This window comes from Synchiropus splendidus, chromosome 5 (genome assembly GCF_027744825.2).
Source record: "Synchiropus splendidus isolate RoL2022-P1 chromosome 5, RoL_Sspl_1.0, whole genome shotgun sequence".
Taxonomy (NCBI): domain Eukaryota; kingdom Metazoa; phylum Chordata; class Actinopteri; order Syngnathiformes; family Callionymidae; genus Synchiropus; species Synchiropus splendidus.
This window is the reverse complement of record NC_071338.1, coordinates 10,193,408-10,218,713: the sequence shown is the minus strand read 5'-3', so window position 1 is coordinate 10,218,713 and position 25,306 is coordinate 10,193,408. Positions and strand designations below refer to the sequence as shown.

Sequence of the window (25,306 nt, the reverse complement as noted above, 5' to 3'; positions counted from 1 at the left end):
ACCGTTGAAATAGGTGAAGCAGCTTGCCAGACATGACTTGACATCGAAAAATCAAGTGTGGTCAGAAAGTCTGCCACAATGAGAGAGTCCTGTTGTCTGACTCATATTTGAATGGGAAAAATCCATGTCTGTCAGTGTCCCGATTTGGAAATGGATTTAACATGTCATAAACAATAGCGAGCATAAGTTCTGCTTTAACAAAAAGTAAAGCAAAAGTGGGAATTCAAAGGCTTTTTATTAAAAATGAATACTGAGCACCAGCATTACTTCCTCCACCAATATCCTTAATTATGTGCCAAGAATCGAAAACAGCATTCATAACGCAGGCATTAAAGCTCCCTAGATTGTTGTTGTATTGCAGATACAAAACATTTTTTCAAAGTTTTTCTTTTTCATAACAACATGCAACAGTTAAAGAAACAAGTTGTCAATGTAACACTTTTAAAAGAAAGAGCTTGGAAACGTTTATCTTCGGCTACATATTCAATACTAGTGTTGCACACTCACTCGCTCACAAAAACACCATTACTTTTTGGTCCCGAACAGCCAGTTTTTCAGTTGGCAGCTGTCAGCGCCATCACAAACAAGTCAACAATGCAGTCAGACGACACATCAAATCATGGATTCTGCAAAGTTTTGGCAGCATCAGTTTGTCACAGGCCCACAATCACACGGAGATAAAAAAAGAAATAATGACAGTATTGATCGTAAAAGCTTGGTACACACGAACGCGCGCACACATGTGAATTGACTGTAGAGGAGAGAATTGTTGTCACGTCATCACACTGACAGATTATAGATTGTTCTCTTCACGTCGATTTGTTTGGCTTTTTCCTCAAACTTACCAAAGTAACAAACAGTTGACATTTGAAAATGGATTTCTTTTTCACTCCATAGTTTGTTTGTCCTCTAAAAAGAAACAAGAACTGGCGTAAACAGTTAAAGACATTCATTGTTAGTACATACATATATCACATGTTCATAAAAGCCAACATAGATAAACAATTGCACGTGATGGTTGGCAACAAAAAGACAAGTTAAAATGGCACGACAGAGATCCAATCGCTTTTGTCATTTTTGTTTTCCTGTAAGAAAGTGGCTTATGACAATACAACTGACATTTAGACATTTTAAAAGAGACCCTTGCTTTTCTTCAGATTCTGTTGTTTCCAGTTGGGCAGGGCGTTGAACTCCACACGAGACCGCTCGAAAAGTTTCTGCAAGAAAAACCAATCATTTCACTCATAATCTGGCGCTTCTTGGACACAATTCTTGGACAGAATTCCAATGACTGAATCTAGAACAGGGCAAGATGTGCCAGCCATTTGGGGAACAAACCTTGAAGTCTTGGTCAGACAGGTAATCCTCCAGACGAAGAGGGTCGACTCCGTCCGGTAGGGGGGACCTTGTGAGCTCCTCAATAGAATACTGTAGCTTACTGAGTTTGGACAGAACCTCCTTCACCAACATCACCTTGTTTCTGGAGCTCTCAGTCTGCGCACACATTTAATATGAAAATATTCCATTAATTCAGTTCTTTTAATCCAAGAGCAAAACTCAACATTTCATCATTCTGTATGACGTTGACCAGTGGGAAATCAAGATTTAAAGATTGCTGTCCATTACAAGTGAAATGGTTAACCATATAAAATGTATATGTATAGAAAGAAATGAGAAAAACATACAACAGGTGGCACTCTTGAGGTTGTTTCATGAATACTCATGAGGCTATCATTCATCTAGAACCCTGACCATGACATTGCTGCGTTGAAAAAACCCCCCCATCAACAACAGTTTCATCACAGACCTGCTGCGATCCCCTTCACCCTGGCTGGATCAAACAATCCCCAACACCAGACTCTTGTGAGGAGCTCATTCAGCAAACGCTTGCCTTTCCAGATGTTTGCCTTTTGTTGGTGTTCTGAACAATCATCCGAAATCTCTACTGTCTTGAAGGATTTGCCACTCTGTTGCGAGAGCGCTGCAATGTGTAACCCAGCAACAGGGTATCCACTACATGCATATGAGCGCACAAGTTTCCTCCTTGTTTACAGTGTAGTGTTAGTGAGACGTGGAACACTACTGCCACCTGCAGTTCAGATTAGCGCAACTGAATTTGACAGTGGCATTGTCAGTTCAGATGTTGAAATGTAATCTGATTGTATCGACATGATAAATAGAGGTCAATAATACCGTGGTAAAAAACACAAAATGCTGCTTAGTGAAACTAGCACTCCCTGAGTGCTTTTCTTGACTGTTGCTCAAGTGTATTTAGCTTCTTATGACTTCCCATTGTACGTAGTCACACTTCTACTGCTCCAGTTCTCATGGATGCATATGATTTCACATCGACTCTGAGCTGATCAGGAATACAAGACTGCTGCTTACTGCTACAAGACGAGAGAGGATTTTTCTTCTTCCGTCTCCTTTAAAAAAAAGCCCTTTTACCAGCAGGATTCACTCTTAGTGAAAACTTGTTTTGAGTGGGGGATAGAGTTATCAATATCCAAAGAAAAAAAACAATCACCTTTGGGATGGTGGTGTCCTTCTCCCAGTACGGGAAGATGTTAGTGAAGGTCAGAGGCTCACAGCCTACGTGGACCAGATAGGCCTGCGGGGGGCGGCGAGGGTTCTTTTCTGAAAAGTTAAAAAAACCCCATCAGAGCTAGTTCTATAGCGGCATGCCCAAAGTTACAGACGCAGGTTGAAGTAGCTCCACAGGATGTCTGCGAACATGTCTCCTGCTTTTCTGACCTTTGCAGTAGTGCAGCACAGTCTCCATGGCGCACTTCCTCTCACTGTCCCAGCGCATCTTCGCAGATCCAGTACACTGGTTGTCTTCAGGCTGCCAGCCCTGCCACAGGTACACCTCCATGCGGTTGTCCAGCAGAAACAGCGCTGCAAGGGGTTGATTGAAACTGTTAGATATTCAATATAGACAATGTGATGAATCCTAAACGTCGCAGCAGCAGGAGATTGTTGAAGCTTTGTTGTAAATTGGATAAACTGCCATTCTTCTACAGTTAAGGATTCTACACAACTGCATTTGGGATCATATCTGTACTGAGATATGGATGGGATTCATGTTACTCAATAACACACATTTCCAAACTATGAACTATTTCATGCAATATGGAAAGTGTGTCTTTGTGAGAATGTGTGGTCCTCACCGGGTTGCTGTGCTGAGTAGAGGTTTTCCTGCAGGAAGGGCATCGCCATGACTCCCTCAGTGACCCGAGCAGGATACAACCGCTCCTCTCCTTCAAACACACCGGAACTGGCACTGAGCCGGAAGAGTCGTGGAGTGTAGTTGTACTTTCCTGGATCTAAGGACAACACACACTGATGAATACACACCGGACATTTCATGTTGTCTACTACGTGTTTTACAATGAACTTACCCTGCAGCATGCAGTCGTATGCTTTCCGGTCCTTCATTCCAATGGCTTTCTTGAACTCTACAGGCTCGGATCCTTCTTCTATCTCCTCAACTTTCAGTCTGCTGGTGCTGCTAAGGCCCAGCTCTGATGGACACCTGGATACAACAAGTTCTTCCCTATCAGCAACGTTGTCTTCCGTAACAGACTTTCACAGTGCTTGTACTGCACCTTTCAGTCAGTTTATCCACCGCTCTTTTAGCCACTTCCCTGGCAGCAGGGTGAGCTTTGCAGCCCTGCCACATGAAGAGACGACCTTCTGATGCACTGATGAGCAGCATGACCGTCCGAGATCGCAAGCTGGCGCTCTCACAGTCCACCTCCAGCAGCATTGCCTCAGCCTGCTCTTCACCCCGAACACAAAACAGCCTCCAGCCTCCTGTAAGGCGATTCATGCGTAAAGGAGATTGAAACACACTCTGAAAACAAGCGAAGAGAATAAAAGCTGCTGGCTAACAACGAAACCAGCCAACCTGTGGTTTCGACTGCGTCGTCTCTGCTGCCTTTGTGGATGATCAAACCTCCCTGGAACAGCTGCAGGAAGCATGGAGGCTCTTTGCCCTGACTCACCAGCACCTGGACAAACCCAAAACGCATTTTTGCAATAAAAGATGGAAAAGTAAAACATTGAAATGAAATACAAAACATAAGTGTATTTATTTTACTGACCCCTAGTGGACACTTACCGGGCACTAACTCTTCATCCAAATAGAATTTTTGTCAGAACTGATATTTTTTGCTGAACTGATACAGTGCCTTGCCAAAAAAAAGTGGCCACCTGGATTCTGGATCTGGGGTTGCTGCAGTTGGTCAGGTCTAGGTTCAGCAACATGATGTGCTCAAAGAATGAGGTCAGCTGACTACCTGAATATACTGAATGACCAGGTTATTCCATCAACGGGCTTTTTCTTCTCTGATGGCACAGGCATATTCCAAGATGACAATGCCAGGATTCAGACTGGTTCAGGGAGCATGATACATCATTTTCACACATGGATTAGCCACCACAGAGTCCACACCTGAACCCCATTGAGAATCTTTGGGATGTGCTGGTGAAGGCTCTGCGCAGCGGTAAGACTCTACCATCATCAATGCAAGAACTTGGTGAAAAAGTAATGCAACAGTGGATGGAAATAAATCTTGTGACGTTGCAGAAGCTTATCGAAACAATGCGTGCTGTAATCAAAGCTAAAGGCGGTCCAACAAAATATTAGAGTGTATGACCCACTTTTTTTTGGCCAGGCAGTGTGTTTTTATCCCCCCAAGACACACACAATTTGACCTGGTCATCTTCTCACTGAATACGTGGTGGTTCGATTCCCATGACTGAGTTTAACTCCTGGTTCGACAAATGACAAACTCCTTGTTGAACATGTAGCAACACAAGCTTTCATTCGCAATCTTTCCAGTATGATCCATTGGTGCGATCCATGGTTCCCACATTACCAACATGCCGTTCAAGCGGTCAATCATCGTTTTCATCTCAGCATACCACAGAGCATCCAGACAATGTGGTCAGGCTAGTCAACAAGGAGAAACATTATCCATACCTTTCATGCAAAGTTCCAAAAGTCGAGAGTGTGTCAACATTCCACACTTTTTAAGCGACGACTTGTGCCCGGGCCCCCTGCTAACTTTAGCAATAGTCAATAATAGTCAGTTAATATAAAAAAAATTGCATCCATGCTTTCATGAATACACCAACCAAATTCTAAAATGTCAAATTGGCTCTATATTTTATAAAACCTCAGCTTTTCATTAGATAATTTGTCAGGAATGTCAGTGAACAATGGAGTAAAGTATCACACAAAATGACAACAACAAACAACTTCCCTTCATGAATAACTCCGGCCTATTATTGGAATGGTGAATATGAGACCAAAACAAAGACACAGCAGGACAAAAAAGCGAGATAGAAAATGGGTTCCTTACTTGTGCGCCCCTGAAATTGCCAAGCTCGACGGTCATTAGAGCAGATGTTCCTTTCTCGCTGACGCTGGAGTGACGGCCCTGCCAGAAAAAACAAGCTGTCCTCTCTCTGCCAGAAGTGGCAGCACTCAGCTCGCCAGGTTTCTGCCGCTTCCCCACTGACAGGCCAGAACAGGACGATCACGCTCAAAGATCAACCCCATCTATTTGTCACTCTTTGAGGAGTCAGAGTGATGACTCACCAAGAGTGGTGATGGAGTATTTCCACCGGATGATGTATGCGTCGCCCTCGTGTAGCTGACCCAGGCTCTCGGGAGACATTTCCTCCTCGCTGTGTTCCTTGATGTGCCACGCATCTACGGCAACTGTGGCCAGCTCTGCCTGCCTCCCGTCTTCTGTCCTGACCACACCGTGTCCCCGCTGGACGTTCACCCCCTCCAGAACCGTCTTCACTGGATTGGGCTCATTGTCCAGCAGAGCTTTGGCATCGCATGGCTGCAACTCCAAGTCGAGAGGAGATCGCGGGGTGGTGTGGACTGGGCTCTGAGCAAAGAAGACAGGAACTTTAGGGCCACATACGCCTCCTTATTCCAAGAATGAGCAGTCAGTCACATGTAACACACTTTTCCACTCGTCGCAGAAGAACACAGACAACAGAAATCATTGAGAGTGACACCTGAGGGTCACAACAGAAGTCAAACTCTATGAAAAATGTAATTGATTCAAGGCTATATAATTAATTAACAATCATTAATGGTATTTCAACATTTGACTCCTTCAGCACAATCTTTCATTTACTGCCCTTCACCATGGATGCTTTGGTTATGACATCACATGTTTCACCTTGACTTCCTCAGGTGCCGCAGAGTCCTCTTTCTTTCGCTCAGCCCAGTCCAGAAACTTCTCTCTGAATAACGCTGTTTCATTGTGCTCCGACAGTCGACCGAACAAAGCCCAACTAGGGCGGATCTCCCCTTGTCTGAACATTCACACCAGACACACATCAGATCATTAGTGCCACGGTAAGCTGCAGCTGCTACATTCCACCACTAGATGGAACTCTTGATCAACTTTCCATTCTTAAGAGGGCTAGCGTTACTGTTTATGCTTCGACACTTACGCAGGGACGTCCTCGTTGGTGCAGGAAGCATCTAAGGGGTTTACTCTGCAGTTACTGTAGTCATAGCTGCCACTGAACAGCTGTTTGCCCAATTTCACAGCAACTTTTCTGTCACCCAAAGGGACATCTTTTCCATGCCACACGTACACTTCACTTCCAAAGTCAAACACCAGAACCTGCAGAGGATATCAAGAGGTCAGTATAAAACAGCGTCAAAACCAGCGCAAACCTGAAAGAGGTTCCTTTTCATTTCCATATCTTTATCTCTTTCCCACGAAAGTTGTTCATATATTATGCCCGATACCTCTTTGGAGTCCAGCAAGGAAACACTTGGTATGGAAGCCCACGCCTCCTCGTGTGGCACCAGTTTGTCCCCCTGGAGTCTATATACACCAGTAGAGTCGACCACCCCGCTCTCGTACAGCTCATCCTCCTCTGGCTCCCCCGCGCCTGTCACACACACACACACACACACAGAAAACACACAAGTGAACATATGTGCAGATTAGCAGGGGGGAAGTGGGTGAGACAGTTTCTGCCACTAAGCTCCTCAGGATCAGAAGGTGGCCATGAAGCTAAATTGGCAGCAAAAGAGTGCTTGTACCTCTGTACTGGGTTTTCCCTCCGAGCAGATCCCAGAACTCTTTGGCCCAACGGCTCTCAGTATTGATGCCCTCCTCTAGAACAGTCACTTGATTAGCCTTGCAGCCGAGGTCCCGCTTGGCCTGGACAAACTGTGCCATTTCTGACGCCTGATCACACACAGCATATTGCACACGTCACATGGAGAGCTGAAAACGCTAAACAGTAAAAAAGCTCCAAAAAGGTGAGTGGAACATTAGGCAAAATCTGGGAAAAAATAAAGGAACCAAGTAGACAAGTGAGCCAAAGCACCTTTTTCAAATTGTTGGCACCAATGTTCAATGACAGGTCAATTACTGGTTGTTCATTTATTCATCAAAAACATGTGCTAAAGAACACATCCAATGACCAATCAAACCACATTTTTAGAAGTATATATGAGAAAGCATCTGACTCCCAGCTGCAAGGAGAGGTAAAGCATTCTTAAGAGATGAAAATTAGCGATGAAAAGGAATAAAAAAAATAAACAGAAAGAACAATAATAATACAAACTATGTGATGACTCTTTGACTAATACTGTGAAGAATGTTGTCTGGAGGTATGCCAAAACATTCCTGACCAGTTGAGACTTGGACAACAGTCGACCTCCGAAGGTGCTATCTCAGGTCAACAGCAGATCTCCAAAGACATTTGTGGCACACATTTTGTTTGCCCCGCATGTTGAATTATACACTGGCGATTTGGGGAATGCAAACATGTGTAGGTCAAACTGCACAACTATTATTTACTTCACTGTATTACAGTAGTAGTCACTTATGGGGCCTCAGTTCCTGAATTACACTCAAATACAAAGGCCAGAGAAGAAGATGAAAAAGTATGAGATGAAGTGTCAAATCTTAAAAAAAAAAAAAAAAAAAAAACTAAGCTTGAGAAAGACACTTTTACCTTTGCTTTCTCTATGACATTGGCAAACTCTCCACTCCACATGAAGCAGTGTTTTGGGGTTATTAGGAGGAAGCAGTCGCCACTGTTAAGAGATTTGGCTGTGGGATCCATTAACCGAACCTGGACATGTCTCCGCCCTGCAGTGTAGAAATGACACACAATTATCTTTGAACAACAGCATCAGTTCAGCATGATGTGTACTGTGACTACAATATCATTTAAGGTACAAAGATCTAAACTTGCATCATACTCTGCATCTGTAAACAGCTCTAAGCAGCAAGGCAACGCACTGTCACCGCCTCTCTGGCTCAGTTTACCTCAGCATTGCCAAATATACATAGAACAACAGCACATCAAGGGATGGTTCTGACCTTTGACTCGGATCAGCATGAGCTTCTTAAATGGCAGCGTACTGTTGTTGGTGACAACATCGGTGGACTTCACACTTCGCAGACTGACCTTCCGAAAGTTCTCCTTGCTGGCGAGGCCTGCTAAGGCCACGTCTGCCAGATTAGAGTGTTTGGCCACTGTTTAAAGGACAAGGAGGGTAAAAAAATCAAATTCTGAAAGACAAGATATGTGTTCTGTAAATGGATACCAGACACTTCACATAGAAACCCAGGTCTCGCACAGATTGTTGCGATCAGATAACTCAAATCCCATGCTTGCAGGAGTGACGTGCTCCACGCTGTGTAACCAATACCCGGGATATATACATATACTGGCAGTATATATAATGTCAGACTGCACAATCAGGAAAACCCTGGCATACAACTCTAGCAATTAGATGTCTAAATATATCAGACACACAATATTGTGTAACCTTTAGGCGCAAATTGATAAAATAGACTCCATATGGGAACGATCAGGAAACAGGTCTGGTATCACTTAATGCATTTAGTTTTTCCCTGATGCACACAGGGAAATGAGCCAGGAGCAGTTGAACAACATGCACTGTTTTAACAGGCGTGCTGAAATAAACCTTTTTCTTTGAAACACATTCACCCTGCTTGTACTGTTTATCTCTGAAGGGAAATGACTGATGTAAAATGTAAAGCTCAGACAGTGGAGCAGTTCTAATGGGAGTGTTCCCTAATGAGGAGGGAAAGTAACCTTGAGGTCAAACACAAGGAAGAAGAAGATAAAACTGCTTAATGTTTTCATCAAAGTTTCTGCAATAAGGAACTACTACTTGTGTCCGTGTAGACATTAGACTTGCAAGACAGATGAAACAACTCATACTTCTTTCTACTTGTATCCTTTTCGTCTCCACACTGGCGACATTCAGTCTCTGCTCGGTATAGACCCTGCGGATGTCTTTACGAGCAGCAAGAGCCCGTAAAGGGTTTCTGGAGCCCTGGTTCCTGCGAGCTGGTCGCACTGCACGCTTGTGTTCAGCCACAGTAGAGGTCAATCTGGATGAACCGAACAAGATGGAAAAGAATATGGAATCCATGACATTACAGATGTTTCGCTAGAGAAACCCACGTCGGTGTAGATGCTTGGATCTGGCTCAGATCCTCTTCAGTCACGACCACATCAGGGTCATTCAGTGTTGAGGGTGAGATGGATCTGTAGAAGTTGCGGAAAGTCTCTTCATCATCCAGAGTCATCACTTCCTTCTCTGTCTCAGCCGTGACCTCGATGGTGGAGGGTTTGTTTTTGCTGACCCCTGACATCGGGGTAAAAGGAAACCACAGGTCACATTTTTCAAAACAGACCATTGTGGAAGGCAGGACATGGACCCTCTGACCATCAACTACTATTTCACTTTACACCTGAAGAGTCTTTAAGTACCTTTATTGTGAAGCTTGTCCAGAAAAGACTCCAGCTTGTCAAGTCTTTTATCCCCTTCCACTTTGACACCGGTTTTACTGGTGATTTCTGTCAAAGACAAGTGCAAGTATGGGCTTCACAAGAATTACCACAAATAAGACAGTGAGACTTCATTATAATTTTGAGGGAAAAAAAAATACAAATTACAGTATGTGAATTGATTGATAAGTGATGCTAAAATATTTCATCTCACTTATTTTTTGTCTAAATTCTTAAGATAATGATGTACTTATTGCATGCATATACATCTTCTATTCCACTTTGTCCACCAGAGGAGAGGGCGCGAGTCAAACCTAACCACTGGGCTGCAATGTGGCCCTGTGCTTGTTGCAGCAAAGGTTAAATATTGAGAGAAAATAAACACAGGCACTGGCATCTGAACTAAAAACAACTACATACGTGTATCAGTTTTCAAATTGCAATAAATAATAATAAATAAATAAATAATAATATATAAAAATGATAATCAAAAGTGTAACCCAGACGGGACAGTGCAAACATACCATCGTGCGGCTTTACAGGTGTGGCACTCGATTTCTTGAGAGATTTCAGAGGAGACTCCTCCATGTCTGACACAAGACCTGTAAAAAACAAGAGAGCTTGTGAGTTAGAACAGTGATTCATGCTGTGCACTTGAGGTGCAATATTGAGCTGAACTAAGGTGCTGTGCTATCTTCCTGTGGATCAGTTTGAACATGTTCAAGTCAAACATGACATTCAACTGAAGTCTCAAGGCTCTGAAGAGTATCTATTGAATAAGAATGACAAGTCTTTCCAAACCAAATACTTTACACAGTTTAAAGACACAGATTCACTTCTACCTCTCTTGGCCATCCGACCGGCAACGGTGAACTGGACAGAGTCGTTTGCTGCTCCCTTTCCTTTGTTCTTCCACTGTTCCTCCTTTTCCTTCAGGGTCTTCATTCTATCAGCCAGCGAAGTCTTCAGACCCAAATCCACAGTGGACTTCTGCAGTAGAAAAGAACATTTCATAAGATCACCACCAGAGTTAGTTTGGTGCAGGAGGGCGAGTGAGACACACAATAGTTCAAATAAAGGTTGCAATATTGGACCTCAAATTGAGGGACTAAGGGACGTGCAAATAACAAATAATAATAGCAATATTAAAATGAAAATAAAAACAGTAACAGTATACAGGATAAGATCACTTTATCGATCCTTTTGTAAGGAAACGGTTGCATTCACAGCCACGCCACATCGTCAAATAAACACACAGAACTTAAAGTCATTCATGGAGTCTCCAAACTTTCCCTTCATATTGCTCTTACCCAACAAGAACAACACAGATGAGATGAAGGAATTGTTTCAAATATATGAGGTCATTTTTAAAACAAACTACCCGTGTCAAAGGCATAGGGCCTGGAGTGTCAACACGACCTTCAGTCATGTCAAGTTGTTCAATAAATGCATTGTTTTTCTTCTTTCATTTGATATTCTCTGCATGATGTTTCTTATTATCTTTAATTTGTTTTTTTAGAAGGCTTGAATTTAGCAACACCAATCCTTATTAGTCAGGCTAAAATATCATACCTTCAGGAGGAGAGCATGAGGAGTGTGACTATTGCAGCAACCAGCTGCAAAAACATTGAAATAAACCAGTTACAGCAGATTTAGATGAGTTGTGCAGATGTAGGAAAGTGATTAAGGTAACTTCATCATGGAGCATAAATCTGTTTCACAACACTAAGTCTTTAAAGCTGTTTATTTTGGCACTGAACTCCAGCAGGGAATCAAGATTAGAAAAGCACTGGTCACAGACATTTAATTATTACTTCATCTCGTACTTGCTTTCCCTTTCCTTTGTAATTATTTTAAAATGATATATGTCTTCTAGCGTGCCATCATCCCAACTGGAATCCACCACAGCAGCCTCTACAGATCACTGCTAAACGTCTCCTAACACCATGAAAAATGTTGAGTCTGAACAGAAGAACTCGCAAATCCCTGTTTAAAGACCGAAACCATTCATCAGCGCAGAGTTTAAGTTTGTGATTTACTTCGGCTGCCACTTTTCCATGCGAACTTGGCCCTGCGGCTCCCGCTGGACCCCGAGATCAGTGAAGCAGTAATTAATGATATTCCATTCCAAAATATTTCAGGCGTTTAATCACCTTGACAGGGCTTCCACTGGCAGACACCCCATTCTCCACACTAACAAGGAGTGATTCACAGTTGGTAACTCCGCTGACTTCCCTCAGACGTTCACTTATTCACACACACATGCAAGGCAATGATTTAACATGAAGATATAGCCAACATTTTTGAGTGTGGGTGCCAAAAAAGGAGCTAAACGTAGTGCTATTATTGAAATTTTCAGCACACACACGATCAGCCACCGTGAGTGATGAAGTCTAAATGTATGTGATGGGCACGCGGGACGTAAAGGTGCTGATAAATTGTCACTTAACAGCAAAAACGTGCCGCTGACTTCACTACACACGATGACGTGATTGACAGTTTCATCTGACATAAGTCAAACTCCACTTCAACATAATCTTCCTTAGAAGAGTCAGAGCTAAGTGTTCACAGATGTCAGTCAAGACATGTTTAACATCAAACACTCTCACAGCCACAGCTTTAAATCAACTTTTAGTGAGAATTGAAATGGTTACAGTGTTGCCTGAGAGCAAATAGATATGGTTTGTCATTAAATGCTGTTTCAATCTTGCCATATTGATCGAAGAAAAGAAAAACTCATTGCCTGTCTAAAAAATAACAGACAAACAAATAAACAAAAGACAATGTAAAACGTTTTGTTTCCTGAATGACTGCATAGCCAGATGATAAATCCAAGGCTCTCCCACATCGGATGTCCCATATATAGATCACAACAGTTCCCCAGCCAGTCGAGAATATTAGAATTGTTCAAAATTGTTAAAATTGTAAAGACATAACAAATTATTGTGGTCTACCATGAACTAATTGGAAGTCGGGGTCAAATATTTGCCTGACACAGGACATATATTCAAACAAAGACATTCACTCACTGCAAAACACCCACTGTGAGCTGGACTGAACATCAAAGACGCACCCCTTGCTGATTTCATAACCTGAAACTATGATTTATCTCCTGACAAACTGACCCTGCACATGGTGTTTATTACACTACCTGCTGAGATAAATATCCAGCAGTGAGAGACAATTCAACAGACCAAGTTAAGTGACAAAAACAATAGGTGGTGTTATGAAACAAAACAGACATTTTTACGCGCACACTCACATGATGACAGAGCTCCACCTTCAGGCAGACCATCTCTGGAGTCAATCAGAGAAGGGAAATACCTTGGCCTGACAGGACCCCAGAGAGGCCGTGAAGGGGGAGGAGAGGAAGGGGTCTGGGGCTCGGATTCCCACAGGAAGCCCTGAATTACAGTACGGTGGCGGCAGCACCACAGTCAAACCACAGACACAGAAAACTACCAGTGTGGTTCAGTCCACAGAGAAGGTTGGGCAATAAAGAGTGTCAACAGTTTGAATTTTAATTTGATAAATATGCTGTGACAATGTGGCATATGATTTCAATTCTCAAACTGAAATTTCATAAACCCCCCAAAATATCCACAAAAGCAATTCTGTCATGGGAAAATAGAAGCGGATTAAGGCCAGAATTCTTCATGTTACAAGGTTTGAAACTGACGTTGTAGACACTCACCTGATAGCATGGATAAAGGTAGACAGGCAGGAGTCAGAAAAGGGTGCAGTCAGGACCAAAGAAGGAGGAACTACTAATTAAGGAAAGAAGAGGGAAAGTTGGGATATTAGAAAAAAAGGATTAATCAAGGGAGAGAGCGTAAGAGGGAACTACAAACCAGAGGAATGGGAGTTAGAAAGAAGGTACAGATGTCACCAAATACTATGAATGAATGAGTGAATGAAAGAAAGATTTCCTTTGAATCTCAAATTATGATTTACATTATCAATCCAAGCGGCATAGCAAACTCAATTTAATGTGTTCTGGGTTTAGTGAAAACAAAAAGGCTGTTTTGATTTTTTCCTGTATTTCACAATGATGAAATAAAAGGTCTTATATTATTGCATTTCGCACAAGTCTTACACAGGACAGTACTGGTGGAATTGGATTATGTCAAGATCTGAAAACAAAATATTATCGTCACATTACTGATTGGTTTGGTCAAAACGTATGGCTGAAACTAGATGATATATGACGCAGTTCATAGAAGATAATAATAAGATGCTCCAAATTAGTTCTTGGTTGGATTCGGTATACAGTGTGAGATTCTAACACGCTTTAATGCTTTAGTTAGCATTCTCAGTGTAAACTTTATGAACTTATTTCATTCATTATCTCAATAGATCTTTCCCACAATGGAAATTATTTAGGATTTTTTTTTGGCTTACACGTTTCAAACTGAGACATATTAAAAACAAAAAGCAAACTGGTGGACTTGACGTCACTGAAAATGTATACAGGGACAGGATCTTGGGTTTTTATGATGCAGTGGAGCCATGAGTGAGCAAGGAACATAAGACACCAAATGCTTTATCAGTATTAGAAAAAGAACCATGGCCACGCTGTAACAATATGGACTTGATTTGATTGTTCCACAGATGATCCTACTGCTCATCACTAAAACATTCATACGACAAAATGTTTTACACAACTCACTTACTATACTTGCGGGGTGGGGAAATACACCCATCTTCAGTGGATCGTGTCTTGATAAATTTTTCCAAGAATCAATTTAACAGGGGGCAGATTTCCAAACCACGATCTTAATGGACTCACGTATCGGTGTGGAAACTGAGTGGCGTTCGGACTGCTGGCGCGAAGGCAGCATAGTTATTGAGTCATAGCTGGAATACAAACACTTGCAATTAACAGATCCCCCAGGATTTTCAAGTCGATTGAACAGTTTCACATTTTCTCAGTTGGCTTTATGTAAGCAAATATTTTTCGCCCGAGACACTCTGCTGAACATAATAAATAGCAATGAAGGAGTATCATATTGCAGCTGGAGACAGTGAATCCTTGTGCCATAATTGCAAAAGTCTACACAACACATGATTTACAGCAAGGAGTACAAATAAAGAACAAGTTTAACATGGACTTACAACATGGTGCTACTTTACAACTGGACGATGGTTTACCCAATAGTTTAAGAGGCGTACAGGAAACATCTGGAGCTGGTTGGCAATGACCCAAGAGTGTACCATGAGCATTACATTCCCTGGTCTCCCACTTATCAAATAAATACCCGTAACATCTGTTTGGACTTGGATGTGCATGTGGTTCGAATACCTGAACGGAAAGAGCCTACTAGTCATTGTTCCCATGACAAAACGGATAGGTCACAAATCAGTTTCTAAGCCAATACGACTTCTCATATTCATCATCCCTGTCTGCAGCTTCAGCTCCGGGCTTTGCAGTAGCCACCGCAGATCCACGCTAGACTGCAGTGAACAGCAGAAAACTCAGCTGGAGTGACTGGGAGAAGATTTAAAGATCTATGGACAACAGTTTGCACTTTTTTCCAGCAAGTGTAAGCGGAATTTGTGATATTACAAGACACTGTTCCTTTTAAAGCCACCGGAATTGAGTCAAATTAAATCATTACAAATAACCATTTCAATCATCAGCTAAACAGAGGATGGGTTCATTTTCCTCCTGGGTGGCTGTGTTTTTGCAGAAGCAAGTGCATGTTCCAATACCATATATATATATATATATATGTTGGCTATTAGATCAAAATTGAAAAGAGTTTGTTGAAAAAGCTTAAAAGGCCATTCTTCAGGATAAGGAAAGCCAAGCGTGCAGATAAAGAGAGGAAGCTGGTGATTTGAAAGGCATGCAGGTGTTGGTTTAGTTTAGCCAGGAGGATGGGTGCGACCATGTCTTGATTTTCACCATAAAATCTCCAGGATACTATTAAGCCACACAATACTTTGAAAGAAACGATGTGCTGATACTGCAATATTTGAATCCAAGCATGGATTGCTATTGCATACTAGTGGGGCATTTTAAAAAGTCCCTCATACAACCAGCTGCATTAATCAAGTTTACATAAGATAACACAAACATCATTCTCACCTTTTTCTTCCAGGCATTTTCTGCGTCATGGAGTTGGCTGAAGCGATCAGCTAGTGATGTCTGAATCAGTTCTGACGGCTTTGGCTTCCTTAGTCTTTCCTTTGTCTCAATTTCTCCGCTGCTGAACTCCGCCAGTCTAGAATGCACAAAAGGAAAATTCATTAATCTTTCAACATGTAAATGTTTCAAACTAATCATCAGAGCACATGAGCAAGGACCTTTAGAAACGTCCTTTCTTTCATCCATTTATTCCCTCACCTCCTTTGAAAATCATCATCTTCTTTATGTTTTAATTCATGTAACTTTGGGTCACTTTTGGGAATCTTTGCTTGATTCAAATTATTAACATTGGGCCTAAGGAACTGCTTGGACATTGGAAAAATGTTTCCTTTGGGCTGACCTTGTTAAAACAACAATTCTATGAATAGGTATTCATATACAAATAATTTCTACACAAAATATATGTTGACTACTTTATTAAACCTCTTTTAGTTAATATTTCTAATCAAATTGCCGCATGAATTTATTTTGAAATTACAGATGAACCTCAGAAGGCTTGTGAAAGATAAGATAACGGATGTAGTTCTTCTGAAGACGCATGCATCCAATTTTCAAATACCTCTGTTTGATGGAAGACCCCATGCTGCCATCCAAACTGCTCTCCAGCTCCTCCACGTCTTCAGAAACGGAGGAAGTCTTCTCCAGACTCTCATCAAGTGAAGGACTCGTCTCCTCCAAACTTCCTCCGCTGCTGCTGCAGCTGTCTCGTCTTGCATAGCTGAAGTTAGCTCCATCCGTTATATCATCAAGCGGTGACTCTTGCTTGTCACTTTCACAATCGGATTCTTCCGACAAGTCCGGCTCACCCTTATCCTCCTCTTCACTCTCATTGTGGCTGAGGGTCACGCTGCTGTGTCTGGATGCTATACATTCAGGCACCGAGGCCTCACTGTGGTCTGATTCCACACTTGTAGAGCGGTTTTTCTTGAGGATTCCCCTGATACTTCGTGGTTCAGAGTCTTGTCGCTGCAGCGGTGAAGGCTAGCAGAAAAGGAGGAGAGCGCCTTCTTTTTATTACCACATTTGGAGACACATATTTAAAAATAATTCTGAAGGAAACCATCAAAGTTCCTCTGCTTCATTAGAAGTTCCTCTGCTGTAACTAATTGTAGCTTGACTTCTTCTTTGATCGCTAAATATAAGACGATCAACTTTCTACTTTGGATGGTCTTCTGAGTGAATAAACAGTTCAGGAATCACATGGAAGTAGTGGTGGCAGTTAAGATTTACAGATGAACAATTGTCTAAAACTTGAGGAAGCAAACCTGTTTAAGCTGCGAGGACAGACAAACACATCTTGGATCATGTCCTATTGCTATCGCTAGACAGAAGGCCTTTGAGATCAATGGCCCATTTTATATGACCATAAGGGCCAGTAACTTATAAGAAAATACAGGTGTGCTGGAACAATAGAAGATGTCAACGGCTGAAATCATCACCAAGTTTTGATTTTTGAGACCAAGCTGGCTATGAATACTGAAAGCAGCAAGGTGCAACCTTTTCTTGTTGTCTTCTAACTTTAAAAGCTTTAATTATAATACCCAACAATAACAACACCACAACTACTACTAACAACAACAACAATAATAATAATAATAATTATAACAACAACAACGCATCAGTTTTATATTGCGCTTTTCTCGGTTACTCAAAGACGCTTTACAGTCTACCCAATGACTCTCAAGTTAGTTAGCTTTTACTGCAGATGGTTTGACATGGGCTGCACAGGGAATATGAGTCAGAACCTATCATCTAGAACTACATGTGACCATCTACCTTATATTGTTGAGATAAAGGGCCGGGAACCTATGTATCGCGAGCCAGCTCTGTTTCATGGTATCATTAGAACATCGTAGCTTGTGAGAGCTCATCACTCTGCACTGAACTCAGTGTGACTAGAACAGTTCCTATGATGCTCTGCGGCCCACTCAACCAATCACAGTGGTTCATCACTATAATATGGATTTTTACAGGCAAACAAGCTTCATGTTGCCAACCTCGTCACATCAGACCAATGAAATGGCAGGTGACATTGCTCAATGCTCTGCTTTAGTCCACGTGTAGCCACACTTTTCATATTGAAGTGATCAACTACTGTCTCTTGACTCTCATCTTCTCAAAAAGATTCCAACCCCCGTACTAGACGTTCCTTTCATGACTAAGACTGCATCTCATGCAGTGTTCAGTACCTATCAAACATGTTCAAAGGAAGGACAAGTGCACTGAGTCCTGAGCTGGTCTGCTTGGGTCATTCCAACTCACGCTGTCAAAATACTTAATGCCAATAGAAATGAGTCTAAAAGGACACAGACGAACAGGTTGTCATCACAAATGGCAGGTTCACTTAAGAGACATGCTAATAACAAACCAGGCCACATTCCTCCATAGTTCTGTTATGATGTGATGGCGCCGGGAATGCCAGGAGTACAAAGGACTACGAAAAGGTTTAGAGCTCCATAAGCAACCAACACGCCCAGCAAGAACAGTTCAGGGAGGTATTCATGGGTGACACTCAAGTTTCATCAGACAAAATGGACCACCATGTCATCGCTATTCAAATGTATCTGAAGCAGCAATCCAAAGAGGCTCAGACATACATAGGAAAGATAATCGACAAACCTTTGTTTCATCACCATCATGTAGCTCCTTGTCTAAAGCATCATGTGAAGTTACTTTCCTCTCCACGTCCTTGTCTGTAGTAAGATTATCAGGGCTGCCAAAGAATAGATAGTGCAAGTCATTAGTAACAATCACTGAAGCATATTAGATTTCAAACTCGATTAAAGTGATGACACGGAAAGTTTGGATTATGCCACAACTCTGTATTTAATCTTTCCACCAGTTAATGATTCCAAGAATTGGGAAATTAGATAGTGTGACTGTTTGCCAAATTGGTTTATAGTAGCAGTAATCAATGCGGCTGTTGCTTTTCTTCTAGCGTTGTGCGGTTTGACCAAATGATTCCTATTTTTTTGGCAAGCATCTTGACTCACGTGAGTCTTCACTTACCAGAGAACTTAAACCACTACATTAACTGGTGATCTTAGTAAGACACAATAAAAGCTGCAAACCTATAGCATCATGGCTTCCTATATTCCGATGCCTTCAAGCTTCAACTATTCATTGTTCACAGGAAATGTGTCTTTATTTTCAGGTTTAGAAATGAATCTTTAGACAGCACGAACACCAGACAAGGGTGTCATGTTTACGGTCCGTGAATTAATAGGTCATTCACGATGTTAAGATACTGAGTTCGTTCATTTGTGTGTTTTGTGAGTTGGATTCATTTTACTAAATTTTGGGGGTTAATCATCAATTTTATAATCAAATTAGAATTAATACTAGACTACAGAATATGACATCACTATTCAACATCCTAACATTAGCTGCTAACTCACATGATATTGGGAGAAACTGTGAGTCAAGTAAAATTAGCATTTTTTATATCGTAACTGCTCGAAATGTTTTCAGTGAAAGATGAAAACACACCAAAGCTATCTCATAGTGAGTAAAGCGCCACAGAGAGGCTTAATAAAATTAATGTGTTCTTACTTTCATTACGCTCAGCATTTACTATATGCCACTAAGGCGGACATTTAACCCATTTTCTTCTCTGTAAGCTGCAAGATAAGATCTTTTCATTTGTATCTTTGGTAACTATAAGTTTTCTTAACCTTAGCAGGTAAGTACAGCACAACGGAGTGTGTAATAAAAACAGAATGAGCTTCAGCCTCTAATAATCCACACAGGTTGTTGTTTAAAGCTCCGGTGGTACAGTTCTAAGTACAGTAATAACTTCAATCTGGTGTGAGTCACTATGGCCGCACAAGTGTTTTTTTGTGAGTGAGTAAGAGATTGCGTGGTATCTGATGCCAGCTCTTCAGGTTTATCTGGTTTCTTTCTGGAGCTGTTTACATCATTAGGCAACCTCTCCATTGGCCTGCAATTAGTTTAATTTTAACACCACATTAACTGTGCGAGAACACTGTAATGTTTACAGGGTGATGATTTACAATAAAAATGTGACTGCTCTGGCCTTTAGGTTTTAGAGTAGCAGACCTGCTGGAGTCGTCTTCATCAGAAGTGTTCTGCTCTTGGTGTTTCGGTTCTTCCTGTGCTACTGCTGAGTCCTGCAGAACACAAAACAAGGTGGTGACTTTAACTTCATCAAAAGCTTAACCAACATTAAAAGTAAAGTCACATTCCAGAGGTGGACACTGGCCCATCTTAAGCCTGAGCAGAATTGGGAAATGCACAAAGTACCTCCCTGTGTACATACTGTAAAAGCGCAAACAGTGAGAGATAAGTGACCCGAGAGTTGATTCATTCCCCCCTTCAAGCAAAGTACCCTGAAGCAGCAAATAGTTCCTGCTCCTAGGGTAAATATTTAGTCAGCTGTTCATCGTATTACAGGTTGCAGGAGAGTGCAGGAGAATCAAATGATGGAGCAGTTAGGGTACAGAGTCTAGTTTAAAGATAAGGTTGGCCATAAGGATAAAAGAACCACGGCCATGTCATACAGGTGGTCAAAGTCGATGAGTAATTTATGTTTGGTAAAAAGGGAAGAAAAATCAAAATGACTGTCTTATACAATCGTACAGTATATGACCCAAACCTCTGTACTCGTATCTATTAGATGTGGATTACAACAACATAGTTATTGACATATGGCGCCGCAATAGTTGCAGATTTGTCTCTGTTTTTTTCTAAATTATTTTTAGATAGCTTGAGTATAAGTGATTTACTAGAGTTTTTTTTTTCCCACAGTACTATAGGAAGGCACTGTATATGTTTAACAAAGGAGGTAACATAACATTAAAGGGGAACTATGGTCAGACCTTTGTGTGGCCTCTTTCACATCATTGAAATGCTGAAGTAACGCTTATACTGTGTGTTGTCATTGTTTCCATGTTCACAGTGAAAAAAAGTGTTACGATAAGGACTGATACTTTGCAGACTGTGCAAACATAAACACAACCTCTCCCCCAATGTGACTTTCAGCACTACAGTTGTTCTACATATGAACCAGCTACACGAAAACGTTTGTCGAATCAATAGCACCAACTTGCATACTCAGAATATACAAAGCAGAGGACATTTATTTAGTGAAGGAAGTTTGCATGGTCTCCTTTTGTGAGCTGAGATAAGCCAAAAAGACAGTTAATTCCACAATATGACTGCAGGAATGTATATTTTCAAAACGGAGACAGATTGGATACTTGAAGAATTGAAATTAATTTTTTTTTTCCCCAACAGAATTGAAACTGAATTACTCTTCTGAACGTCAGCTTATTAAGACTGAATTGTTAACATGTTTTGAAATAAACGCGATGCTCATTCCTGAAATTCATTGTATTTACACTTTAATGGACGACCATGTTCCAATTTTGTCCGCCGTTCAGAGATTGGTCATCTTTGGGTCCTTTCTATGAACTTTCAGAACTCAACCACTAACAGGAGGTGATAAAATCAGATCTCCCGCTGTGATGAGGGGGAGACAACCGTTTTCCCCGAAGTTACACACCATGAGGAGGAAAGAAAATTAAAGGTTTTAAAGAAATTGAGGTGGACCCAATCTTTTTCTAAATAAGTTAATGCATGCTCTGGAAACAAGTTCATTATCCACATCAATCCCTAGGAGTCGCTTCCTGAACTCAAAAAGACACTTATAAAATGATGACTGTCTCATCCTCAGGAGACTGTGACTCAGTTGTTCTCATCACAAAAAAGACTAGAATGTATCAGATCGGAGAAAATCAGTTTACCAGCTTACAGTCATAAAAGCATAAGGTATAGGGAAAGTGGAACGAATGATTTAGGTCATCTTCGTGGGAGCTGATGCAGACTTGTGCCGCCATCTGGGTTCACTTGGCAAACCTTGGCAGTGCTCCTAGTTTGCAAAGGCCAAGTTAAAACAGCTGGTTAGATCCAGAATCGTTAAACTAGGCTGGCACATGGTCTATTTTATTTAGGTCTTTCTTTACCTCTCTCTGTTTTCATTTTGTGAGCCTTACCGGTTATTCGCTGTAGGTAACGTGATAGTCATCAGCCGTGCATGAGGTCATGTCTTTGGCCAAGAGTGCATCCAGGTGCAGGAAAGCTACATGTTGGAGTTTTTACAAATGTTGTTGTTGTTCTAGAGCAACCTTTGGAAGGCAGGGAAGCAAAACAGCTCTGTGGGACCAAAATGATTCAAATGTAAAAATTGACTTTTCACTTTTCGGTTTGATGTTTACAGATATTTCTTTCCTTCTCCACCTGAAATCTGCCATTCCACTTAACAGCACAAAGGTGCAGGGAGGAGTGCTTGACAAAGCTATCCACGCAGGCGTGTCACAGTGCCAGTCATTGCTTGACTAGCTAAATAAAGCTAGTCTTGCTTCTACCACTTTCAAAGCAAATGTCATTACAAATCCAATAAGTGGACATGTAGGCACATTTGACTCGAAGCAGGTCCAATTTGGATACACAGCGGTGTTGGCCATTTAAGACATCTAACTACTGACTGGCTGGGAGAAAATGCTGGGACGAAGCACCTCACTCAACACCCATTGTCTGCTACACAGCAGTGGGAGTTCAAACTTTTATGACGGCCTGGATGTCTGACCTTGACTAGCTAAATAAAACCAAAATAAAAACAGACATTTAGTATAACAGTTTGACACCTTGACTAACAGGTGTTTCTAAACATTTAGATGGAAGTAAGGCCAAATCTTAATCTTACCTCAGAAAGAGACATCTTGCAGCCAACACTGTCCTTGACCCCCTGACATGAATCCACCGGTTTCTCGACAGCTGGGAAGAGTACAGACGCACATAATCAATGGTGAGACCGTTTGTGCTGAGAAGTGATTCGCTTTCAGTTGGATTAATAACACGTCAGCAGGAAGGGCGTCACCTGAAGAATGAGTGGTGAAGATGGACTTTGTGTGTTTGGCATGCAGACAATAATGGACTCAGTGACAAAGGAAAATGACAGCACATGAATAGATATCAAGACACATTCATGTGCTGCAGCAATGCATGTACACATGAATACACTCACATGCAATACACATATATGACTTGTCGATTACATTTTAATTTTTTTTTAATTTTTAAATGCCATGAACTGAAAAACTGAAATTAGACGCCCTAAATTTCAGCTCATTAGTGACTGTATAGCCCTACTAGTATTGTCATCATACTGCTTTCCAAAGCAAAGGGTGTTTCGTGCCTCTATTTTTGCAAAATTATATCATAATTCTCATGCCATATTAATTTTCAGGTGAAGTCGCAAGAAAACCAAATTGTTCTTACTTGGAACAACAAAAACAATAGTAAATAAAAGTTCCATTACAGTATTTCAGGCAAGTTAAAATGTAAAGACCTGCATCATAATATAAAAAAAACACACACACACAAATATCACACACACTTATTTGCAGATGCACATTCTGTATTCCCTTTGGAGCTCAAGTGGATGTTGCAGTAACTCGCTTGGGACAGCAGCTTGGAATAAACTCAGCGGTGAAACTGAGTTTCATCATGTAACCTTCACAAATGGTTCTAATTTGTCCAGGTTCATGGAGGAAATTCATCGAGCGTGGATTTGTTTTTTGACAGAATTGGATTGATTGATTACCGGTATACATAAATATGTGCTTAGAGGAAAAAATATAATCCCTCATGTGAGCTCTAAGCAAAAACAGACCTCAGTCAAGACTGCGGCTGCTAACAATCGGACTGGAGGCAATTAGGTTTTATGCCGTTCTACAACAGCACAAATTTCTCAAGTCAGCACTGTAAATGTTTTTCTCCCTCCACAAAACCGCTTTAATTGTTTGACATTCTGACATTTCACAGTCAGAAACCCCGCGCTCCCCCTTGTGATTAAGCAAAAGCAAAAAAAAACTTCAATGTCAAATACTGAATCCCAGTATTTTAGATTTAAATGACTCTGCTGCTCCCCTGCTGCCCAGAGCTCATGATGATTTGCTGCAGATGATGAAACACAGTATTGCATTTGAGCGATTTGATACTTTCTTGATCCTGATGTGTTTTACATCATCACTGATCCTAGGAAAATAAGAGCGAGAGTATAAAAGGAACCCTCAAGTACTTGAAAAACTCCCATTGAAGTTTATAGACTCTTCCATAAGGGCTTTCATTTTTCTCAGTCGAGTGCTCACATCTGTCTGTAGAGAGCTCATTGAGAAGGCTCTTGACCTGGAACTGACCGATATTGTCCCTGAAGAGATTCATACTGTGTGGCAGGACATCAATTCAGATAATATCCCTGCATTCATGGCATTAAACCAGTTAAGTTACGGCATTTACATCTATTTTCCTCACTACCAGTAAACATTTCTTGTATACTTCTAATTGAAATACATTTACATCTCATTTCACACACGTTTTATCACGTCAACAGCAGGATGTGTTTTGTGCAAAATTATGCTGCTGGCAAGTTGTGTTTGTATGTGTTTCAAAAAGCATAAAACCAAGGAGGGAAAGCATGATATTTCCATGAGTATATTTTTCCCTTCCTCACGGAAAGTGCATCACCTTTGCTACATTTGTTATAAAAGCTCGAACATTCCAAAACCAAAAGAACAGAATGTTCGGTCTGCTCTAAATGACTCTGGAATAACAATTTCTTGAACAGTTTCAGTCATTATGTTCTGCATATTTTACAACATTAATATAACAGGCAGCTCATTAACGGTAGTATAACTGAATTGGTGATTACATCAACCAGATAATAGTTACCTACTGTACACTCATAAACACGGAGAGTTCTGTGTTTTGATAAAATACTGCTGATACCAAGCTTTTTAGATGTTCAGTTGGCAACAAAATATCGAAAAGGGAAATGCAAATGAGCAGATAGATTGAAATACTTAATATATATGGCCCTTAGCCATGCTGTACGGTCATCATTTCTAGAACTTAGTAGGCGCTCTCTTGGTTTCAAATGTAGGACTTTATCAAGGTGAAACAATACATACGGCCAACATGATAATCACGATTATTTTGAGCAAAATACCCCAACCATGATTGTTAATCACAAGTTAAAACGTATATTTTTTGTTGCTTTATTTTAAAAGAAATAGCTTTCAATTCAAAACTGTAAAACTGAATAAAATGAACAGATTTTTTGATTCATATGAAGTTTACTGACCATTTAGTTGCATATGAAGCTGTGCCAAGCAGACTCAGTAAAACAAAATCACTATCTAGCGTTATTACCACTTTGTAAGACGAAGAATTTTACATTCCAGTTTTGCTTAACTTATTGACAGGACAGCTGAGTCCCATGCAAATTTACTTCCAGAGCTTAGTTTA

General features: G+C 41.1%; 1 protein-coding gene across 1 annotated transcript in view; it reads right to left on the bottom strand.

Moving 5' to 3' along the window:
• Positions 1-201: 201 nt before the first annotated feature.
• The window catches only part of svild (supervillin d), a 42,320-nt gene continuing 17,215 nt past the window's right edge, over positions 202-25,306 (bottom strand). The window contains exons 4-29 of the mRNA XM_053865563.1: positions 22,704-22,774; positions 20,039-20,109; positions 18,599-18,692; positions 16,539-16,960; positions 15,920-16,055; positions 10,671-10,818; positions 10,353-10,430; positions 9,811-9,897; positions 9,502-9,685; positions 9,256-9,428; positions 8,385-8,540; positions 8,014-8,150; positions 7,091-7,238; positions 6,791-6,936; positions 6,487-6,662; positions 6,210-6,345; positions 5,609-5,909; positions 5,370-5,524; positions 3,911-4,013; positions 3,609-3,816; positions 3,402-3,535; positions 3,171-3,326; positions 2,755-2,898; positions 2,528-2,637; positions 1,339-1,494; positions 202-1,217 (exon numbers count right to left, since the gene is read on the bottom strand). Coding sequence (XP_053721538.1) covers positions 1,131-1,217; positions 1,339-1,494; positions 2,528-2,637; positions 2,755-2,898; positions 3,171-3,326; positions 3,402-3,535; positions 3,609-3,816; positions 3,911-4,013; positions 5,370-5,524; positions 5,609-5,909; positions 6,210-6,345; positions 6,487-6,662; positions 6,791-6,936; positions 7,091-7,238; positions 8,014-8,150; positions 8,385-8,540; positions 9,256-9,428; positions 9,502-9,685; positions 9,811-9,897; positions 10,353-10,430; positions 10,671-10,818; positions 15,920-16,055; positions 16,539-16,960; positions 18,599-18,692; positions 20,039-20,109; positions 22,704-22,774 — 3,917 coding nt within the window. The 3' untranslated portion in view covers positions 202-1,130. The remainder of the gene's footprint in view (positions 1,218-1,338; positions 1,495-2,527; positions 2,638-2,754; positions 2,899-3,170; positions 3,327-3,401; positions 3,536-3,608; positions 3,817-3,910; positions 4,014-5,369; positions 5,525-5,608; positions 5,910-6,209; positions 6,346-6,486; positions 6,663-6,790; positions 6,937-7,090; positions 7,239-8,013; positions 8,151-8,384; positions 8,541-9,255; positions 9,429-9,501; positions 9,686-9,810; positions 9,898-10,352; positions 10,431-10,670; positions 10,819-15,919; positions 16,056-16,538; positions 16,961-18,598; positions 18,693-20,038; positions 20,110-22,703; positions 22,775-25,306) is intronic.